This window comes from Eschrichtius robustus, chromosome 15 (assembly GCF_028021215.1).
Source record: "Eschrichtius robustus isolate mEscRob2 chromosome 15, mEscRob2.pri, whole genome shotgun sequence".
NCBI classification, from domain to species: domain Eukaryota; kingdom Metazoa; phylum Chordata; class Mammalia; order Artiodactyla; family Eschrichtiidae; genus Eschrichtius; species Eschrichtius robustus.
Window position 1 is genome coordinate 18,515,422 of NC_090838.1, and position 8,902 is coordinate 18,524,323.

At 51.4% G+C, this 8,902-nt stretch overlaps 1 protein-coding gene across 1 annotated transcript in view; it reads left to right on the top strand.

Annotated features, from left to right (window-relative positions):
* KLHL29 (kelch like family member 29) overlaps window positions 1–6,910 on the top strand; it is a 310,919-nt gene extending 304,009 nt beyond the window's left edge. Inside the window, exons 12-14 of the mRNA XM_068564309.1 lie at window positions 2,035–2,228; window positions 2,593–2,737; window positions 4,807–6,910. Coding sequence (XP_068420410.1) covers window positions 2,035–2,228; window positions 2,593–2,737; window positions 4,807–4,990 — 523 coding nt within the window. The 3' untranslated portion in view covers window positions 4,991–6,910. The remainder of the gene's footprint in view (window positions 1–2,034; window positions 2,229–2,592; window positions 2,738–4,806) is intronic.
* The last annotated feature ends 1,992 nt before the right edge of the window (window positions 6,911–8,902 follow it).

Below are 8,902 nucleotides of genomic sequence, written 5' to 3' on the forward strand. Positions count from 1 at the left end.
CCTGCACCACAGATCCTAGAGATCTGGTCAAGCCTGTTCAATCCTACCCTTTACCATCACCACGCCTGCCCTCTGGGGGCTGATTGCTGGTGGAGAAAATCACACGGTCTTGTAGATTGGCCCCACTGTGTATTGAAGTCCTCCAACCTCTACTGGATCCTCATGGTGCGGGGAATTTTTTGTGTTTCCCTTGTCAGCCGTTTCTCCCACTCTCAAGAGCGTGCGTCTCCCATCTTCACCTCTCTCCTCAAGGCTCTTACCCCACAGACTCCTCCAATACTTGACTCCTGCTTCACAGAGAAAATGCAGCCATCAATCAAGAACTCTCTCTTTTTCCTGCCATCACTCCTGCATATGTCCTTATGCTCATGCCATCCTTGCCTTCCTCTCTCATGCCTAAATGGCCACCACTTCCCTGTCTACTCTGGATCCAATTTGCATCCAGCTACCAGGAGCCTCCCATCATCAGCTCTCCCCTCTCTTTCATATATAGTTCATCGTTCCTTATCCACTTGGGCTCCTTCCTATCAGCATGTAAACACAATTAAAACTCCCCCCCCCCGAATTAAAATAAAACCCATGCTGTGCTGGAGCTGGTTCATACTGGTTCATTAGAGCCCACTGTTAAATCTTCAGGAACTCTGCAATTCAGTTGTTAGCTACAGAGATTATTAAAAATTAAGTCATATAAACTTAGAATTAAATTATTTAAAAACAAAGGTAATCCATACTCAAAACTCATCACTGTCTAATTTTTTTACTACATTTTACTACTGCCTATGTTCTGGAGGTTGTATGCGTCCACTGCATCTGTACGTGGGGGAGATTCTGTATCCTGGGGCACTATTGGGCATCTCTTCCCAACCCCACGTTCAATGATGTCCCATTGGTAGCTTGAAATCAGTCATGATGAGAGGATTTACACTACAGAAATCAGCAAATGCTACACACCAGGACTTTCTTCCCTGGAGAGCTGGTTGTTAAACATTTATCAGCAAAACCCCTCTTAGCTCCATAGTCCTTTCTAAGTCCCACCTTCTCTGTCCATCTCCCCAGCGAAGTTTCATCCAAGAGACGTCTCCACCAGCCAGCTCCACTGCCTGGCTTCCCGCTCCCTCCTCCATACACAAATAGCCCTGCACCTCCTGTTCCACATATGGTGCCCTTGACATGACCACCAGTGACCTGTTGGGGACTTCCCGACCTCCTGTCACATCCTCCGTGCTGCAGCTTTGCCTCCTGTCACATCACCACTCCTCTTGGACTCCTCTCAGCTCCCCTCATACAGGCCAGCATCTCCTCAGTGTCCTCAACTCGTCCTCACCCCACACGCTCCCTGTGAACTACCTCGTCTTCAGTTTCCATCTATGTGCCCGTGATCCCAAAGCTGAATATTTAATCCAGACCTAAATAACAACTGCCCCTGCACATCCCCAATTTGTTACCCACAGAGACTTTAAACTTCCCATGAATAAAACCAAAATCATCCTCCTCCCCAAAACTCTCCCACCTCGATTCCCTGTCCCATGAGTAGTGCCAGTTTCCCAAGCCAGAGACCCTGAGGCATCCTCAGCGACTCCCTGAAATGAGACATCAGTTCATGCTAAACCTTATCAGTTTACCTGTCCTTCTGTTCCCACCTCCTTCCTGGGTCCAGGCCACTACTTCCGCAGTTTCCAGCCCATGGGCTGGGTATGTAGGAGATGCCCAGTGCCGGGCTGCTGAATGAACGAGTAGGACTGAGCTGGACAGAGAGGGCTGAAGAGGCCCGGAAGCTGGGGAGCTGATAGAGGTTTCCACAGACAGACAAGCGCCCCCCTGAGGTTCAGGAGGGAGGCTGAGAGGGCCGGTTTGGGCTAGATCCTGGGTGGCCTTGAGCGATTCATCCCAAGTGCCCTCCACTGTGTGATCTCAGGCTACACCGAGGGCAGGAAGTGGGTGGTGGGGCTCCCCCGTGTCTGCTGCCTTGCTTGGGGCCCCTGCCCTGCATGAGGCCCATCTCTGATTCTGGCTCTCCTTCTCCTCTCTCAACAGGTACGACACCATCACCAACCAATGGGAGGCGGTGGCCCCTCTGCCCAAGGCAGTGCACTCGGCAGCAGCCACGGTGTGTGGAGGCAAGATCTACGTGTTTGGGGGCGTGAACGAGGCGGGCCGAGCTGCGGGCGTGCTCCAGTCTTACGTTCCACAGACCAACACGTGGAGCTTCATCGAGTCCCCGATGATTGGTGAGAACCAGCTGTCTCCTCGGCCCAGGGTCAGGGCAGCGGCCCCACCTCATCGCTCTAGTCGGTGTCAATATTCCCAAACCCAGAGGGCAGGCTGAGCCCAAGCGTTCCGCAGACCCAAGTCCAGGGGGGTGGGAGGGGAGGGGAGGCCCCAGCTCAGGTGCAGCTGAAGCTCCCACTACCTGGACAAAGGGCAAGCTGGTCCGTGCCAGGTGGCTCCTGGCCCCAGCCTTGTTCTCGGGCCAACCAGTGATGTTGGAGGTCTTTGCAGCTCCCGTCCCCTGCAGGGCCCGCTGGGATGGAGGAGGGGGAGGGAGCCCAGCAGAGGGCCCTGACCTGCCTGCCCGCTCCGCTCTCCTTGCAGACAACAAGTACGCTCCCGCCGTCACCCTCAATGGCTTCGTTTTCATCCTGGGTGGGGCTTATGCCAGAGCCACCACCATCTATGACCCTGACAAAGGGAACATTAAGGCGGGTCCCAACATGAATCACTCTCGCCAGTTCTGCAGGTGAGGAGGCTGGGCCGGGGAGGAGGAGGGCGGGGGAAGGGACGGCGGGAGGGGTTGGTGCATGATGACTGACCACCATCCGATGACCAAGGCGGTGCCTGGGCCCAGAGCAGCACCAGCCTCCCCCAGCCGCGGGTGTGGGTGTTCGTGCAGAGCAGAGCGTGAAGCACCCCAGAAGCCTGACCCTGTGGCTCCAGCTGACCCCGCCTCCAAGCTGCACAGGAAGGGCTTCCTACAGACACCGGCCCCAGGTCCTTAAGGCCACACCTTCTTTCAGTGAGAGGTGAGGGTGGTGCTATGAGGTCAGCTTCCCCCCAGGACTGCCTGCCCGGCCACAGACGAGAGGCAGCAGAGAGGCCAGAGCTGTGTGATACCCTACATGGGACAGGTGGCTTTTGGGGGAGTGCCCTGATGGCACGCATGATCCTGATGGCTCTTTGGAGCTGGACCCAGTGAGGCACAAGGCACAGCTGCCCTGGAGTCCCGCACTGACTGGGCAGAAACACACCCAGACCAGCCCCCGCAGGAAAAGAGAGGTAGAGGTCGGAGTGTGGCCTGCTTCCCTGGGCGCTCTGGCCCAGAAAAATTAACCACCCTGGGCAGTGAGACACACACCCTGCTCTTCTAGCCCCACCCTTTCCTGGACTAAGAGGAGCTAGGGAAAAACTGGGAACCGCAGAGACCCCATTTGCAGCATTTCCATAACAGAGCCTTCCTGAAGACATCTTGTACCTGTGCAGAGGTGATCCCTGAATCCTCGGTGTGGCAAGAGCATGAAGCATTTATTGAGTGCCTCCTGTTTGTGTGGCACAGCTAGGAAAGCCACAGTCTACCACTGACCTCTTACGTGACCTTGGGCAAATAACTTCCCCTCTCTGGGGAAGTTCTACCTATGAAACACGCCCTTGGACTAGATGAGTGCTAAGTTCCCATTAGTATGAAGATGCTACAGTTCTCGAGCCCTGCTTTCACGTCACATATCCTGCATGGTGGCCGTGTGCAGGGCAACTCTGAGAATACTGTCCAGTGATAAAGACAGCCGGAGTGTGGGCACGGAGAGACGATGCCTGAGGGGAGATTTAAGCTGGGTCTTGCACGAGAAGCAGGGAAAGGATATGTCGCAAGGGGAGAAGTGTGAGGGGCCCAGACGGCATGGAGCTGCGAGAGAGACAGCTGGGGGCTTCAGTGTCTGGGAGGACGTCTAGATACACATGTTCTGTCCAGGCTCAGATTTTCAGAAATGGGTGGAGACTTTGGAAGGGTTTCTGTTCAATTTCAGGGGACAGCCAAGAAGAAATGGCCATTAGCGGAAATGAGAGAGAACTCGGGGCTGGAAGCGTAGATTTGGCATCCGTGTGAAGGGGTAGCTGGGATGCAGTGAGATAGTAAGCGCAGAGGAGCAGAGAGCTGCCCGAGACAGCTTGACCAAGCCCGTGAGTGTGGCACAGGGAAGGTGCCCGGTCCACCGTCGTGACGCTGCAGAGAGCACACCGGGCCCTTGCAGCCACGGGCGGGCGGCAGTTTCAGGTCACACGTACGTGTGAAGGAATCACAGCAGGAAGTTCTGACTCTGAGCACCTGGGCAAGCAAGGGTGAAATTCCCAGTCGAGTGGCTGATGCTCAGTTACAACTTAGCTCCTTATTATCCTGTCTGCTATCATTCCGGCGCGTCATGTTCCCAACTGGATTCGAGTGGTAGGAAGGCTCTGTCCCAGCAACACCAAAAAGATGCTTCATAGAGACCCAGTGAACTGAGCCGAGCACCTGTACACAGAGGCTGCTCATCTCCCAGCCGACCTGAGTCAGACGGGCAGGTCCTGGGACACCCAGTATGCATCAGTGTCGGCCACAGCTTGGAGGGTAGTATAGCATGGCGTCCTGATTGGTCCTGGAGGAAAGGTGTTTTTCTTACCCCCGCTGAGGTCAGAGGGCAAAGAAGAGCAGCAAGACCCCACATGACGCTTGCAAAAGGGGAGAGGCAGCCTGCGACAGGACAGGGTGCCGGGAATCTATCTCCAGGTCCCAGGTGGAAATCCAGTGTCTAAGTCTCTCCTCGCTTTCTCTGACAGTGCTGTGGTACTCGATGGCAAGATTTATGCAACTGGAGGCATTGTTAGCAGTGAGGGGCCTGCCCTGGGCAACATGGAAGCCTATGAGCCTGCAACCAACACGTGGGCCCTCCTCCCCCACATGCCCTGCCCCGTGTTCAGACACGGCTGCGTCGTGATAAAGAAATATATTCAAAGCGGCTGACATCAGCGGAAAGCCCACGCCGAGACTGTGGACAGACACGTCTGGTGAGGCAAATGCTACTCACAAAGATCAACTTTCAGCAACACCAATAAGAGGCCGACCAACACAATCAAGGAACTCACTACGCTACACATTTTGAATACCGTCTACATTGAATGTAGGAAATCATCCTCGCCTTTGGGGAAAATGAGGGAGTAGCCTCCGGGCAGCAGGAACCGCGACCGAGCGTGCGAGCTGGGCCTCGGGGCTCCTGCAGAGGCACTTGCTCTGAACGGAGGCGCTCACTCTGTCCGGTGCAATAGTTTCACATATTTTTCAACTGGGAGAGAGAAGCCGTTTTTTCCTTCCTGCAGGGCAAGCTTGATCCCCAGCCAACCGTAGATCAGTTATCCTATGACAATATTAGGCGTCAGGCTCTCTTGGAATAAGATCAAAGTGTCCTTATCACTTTGATTCCTACTTTTGTTTTTAACCAATCTACGCTTTCAGTGGCCGAGGGAAAACAAGGGACAATACTATGTATGGGGCCCGAGGCCTAGGGGGCTGCTGGTCCCCCACTGGGTCGAAGATAAGTCCAGGCTCTTTGCGGAGCCAGATGTGACTGGAGCGGCGGCAGCCGTGGGGACAGCTAGGGAGAACCGTCTGTCCCTTCACAGGGTTTCCTACCATGCTTTTGCTGGAGAAGGACAAGGTGATTGTGCTAGCTTTCTCTTATCCCATATGAATTATTTAGATTTCCAAGGCATTTTCTTGATAAACAAAAGGCTATTTTTAAGTACCGAGAGAAGGAGGCGGCCACGAGAGGGATAACGCGGGAATTCCCAAAGCTCTTTGTAGGTAGTGCCAGAGTGGGGCATTTGCTCTAATTTTTCTATGTTCAGAATAGAGGATCTCTCCTGGGTGGGGGGTGAATGCCCCCGTTTTATTTTTAGAAAAAAGTAACTCCCAGACAGCCCCGTAAAAGCCGTGCCTCGTGGAAGCACTGTCACAGAGAGACAACTCTGCTCCTGAAGGAAACCAGTTCTGGCTCGTGATACCAGTTCAGCTCCCTCCATGAGGTAAAGCTGAGGACCCAGGCCAGGTTGGAAGGGAAGGAGGGAGAATACATGTCTACAAAGCACAGGAGACTATTTTTGATATTTATAGCTATATATTAAGGCACCTGCCACAAAGAGCTCTCAGGATGGGGACAGCCTTCTCAGACGAGCCGTGACAGCCAAGGCCTGAGGGGCAAGAGGAGAATCGCTCTTCTAGTAGCATCTTAACCCCAGCAGGGGGGCCAGAAGGGAGGCCACCCCGTGGCTCACAGAGGAAAGCCTTCCCTCTAGTCCTCAGACCCTCAAACCTCACGTGGTGACCAGTTTCCATTCCAGGGCACGAAGGAGGCAGCCGCCACTGCTGTGCTGTTTCGCTGAAGTTGGTACCAAATACACATTTACCATTTTTATACCTGGTAAGTCGACTTGCCGTCATTTCATCATAAAAACCACTTATAAGGAGAAAAGGACAGGACACGCTCTCCATCTTTCAGTATTTAATGACACAAAGTCCCAATGTCGGGCATCAACTTCTAGCACTACAAGTGTGGCTCCCACTTGGACAAGACACCGAGCTTCGTTATGCAGTTTTTAATATTATTATTTATTCTTTTAAAAAGTAATAAGCACAAAACTACATACGTTGTATGTCATTTAAAGTATTTATGTCAAACAGGGTGCAAGTGTGAACCCAAGGACTGGAGCACAAGTGTCTAACTGCCTGGGGCAGGGCCATGTCAGCGTTGGTGGGCGTCTACCTCCAAAGGAGGTGCTAGTGGTCAGCGAGACTCAACACAGACGACACTGAAATCCTGTTCTCTCCTCAGTTATCACACTGGAGCAAAACTGGCTATTTCTGTGAATGACATAAAACAGGGTTCTCTGTAACGGTGTTGTACATAGTATATGTTTATTGTTAAGTTCTTGTTATAATAAATATATTTATAGATCTAGACTCGGAAGCCAATGTAATGCCTCTGTGTGCCACTGTCCTTGCCACCGAGATGAGAAACCCCAGTGCAGGCCTGTGCCACCTCTCCCATCAGCTGTCTGGGCTCTGTTACAGACTTGAATGCACATCTTGGTGATCATAAAGGATAGGACTCCTCAGCGAGGGAATGAATGTACAGGGCTGAAAGGCAAGAATAAAGGGCAATTAAAGGTCAAAGCTGAAAGGGACTTGCAAACACTCTGGCATCGACTCTGAGGATCTCCCTTCAGTTTAAGTGCTCTTATTACACTTGTGCAACTGAAAACTTCAAAAAGTTAGCTTCCCCCTGGTCTGCTTCCTGTGCCAGAGGCTGTCCTGGAGAACTGTGACAAATCCACATGGCAACTCCACGCCATCAGCCTGAGAAGAGACGCAACACCCTTCCTTCAGGAAGAACAAGTTGTGACTGCCATTCTAAAATCCAGTCGGGGGGCCTCCCTGCCTTCTTCAGTCCTGCCTGAGGCTGTTCTCTAACCTGTCGTATAGATCGGCTTTGCTCTCCTAAGGATACCCACGCAAAGCCCAGGGCAAAAGCATAGAACACCAGACGGGATTGCTCCCTCTCTTCCATGGAAAGACTTTAGATTTAACGGATTAGTAGGAGAAGGTAGATTTACCAGCATTTTACCCAAGGGAAGAGCCCCACACCCTTAATCCCCAAATCTCACCAAGACCTAGTACCTCCTTGCAAGAAAAAAATCGGAAGAAGGTAGGTTGGGGTGGGTGGGACTGGGAGTTCTCAGAGAACTCGGCTGAGGCCTTATGATGAGTGGACCACACACTTGCCAAAAATATCTGCACTGGTACCTTCACAACACCAGTCCTAGAGGAAAGGATGGAGAATGTCTAGAAGATTCCAATAATGAAGAGCTAAAATTATAAGCTAAATTATAAGCTAAAATTATAAAAACCAAGCAATTGGACTTCCTGGTGGCACAGTGGTTAAGAATCCACCTGCCAATGCAGGGGACACGGGTTCGAGCCCTGGTGCAGGAAGATCCCACATGCCGTGGAGCAACTAAGCCCGTGTGCCACAACTACTGAGCCCACGTGCCACAACTACTGAAGCCCGCGCACCTAGAGCCCGTGTTCCACAACAAAGAGAAGCCACCACAATGAGAGGCCCGTGCACCGCAATGAAGAGTAGCCCCTGCTCGATGCAACTAGAGAAAAGCCCGCGTGCGGCAACGAAGACCCAACGCAGCCAAAAATAAATAAATAAATAAATTCATTAGGAAAAAAAAACAACAACAAAAAAACCAAGCAATAGTTTTGTTACCTCCTTCTTTCTCTACTCTATTTGCCTAAATCAAAGGAAATATGTTCTCTGGGTCTATGAAGAGTCTGTGTACTTACCATAGAAGGCATGTGTGTTTGCTATTATTAGGCACCCATGTAACCATGGGGAGAGTCTCTCATGTTGGACTCAAGGCACTACCATCAGACCTGGCATGGATGGTGAGGAAATTCATTGTGACAGCCACAAACAGGAGATGGATCACACTATGTGTGTGTGTGTGTGTGTGTGTGAGAACTTAAAAAAAAACAACTCAATGCTAAAATAAGAAGAAAACAGGAAAAATATTTGCAGTCCATATGACAAAAGATTAATATCTTCATTAAAGAGGCCATGTAATTCAATTAGAAACTGTTAAGGGATTCCAACTGTTAAATAGGTCATGAACAGACCCTTCAAAGAGGAAACATACAACAAAAAGTTCAACATTGATAATTATTAAATAATGAAAGTTAAATAATTAGGTAACATCTTTACCTAACTAAATGAGCTTCCCAAACCTAAAAATAAAGGGAGGGGTGAGGGGCGCTGATGAAGAGCAGTGAAACTCCTGTGTAGCGCCAAGGGCTCTGTAAACTGAAATGGGT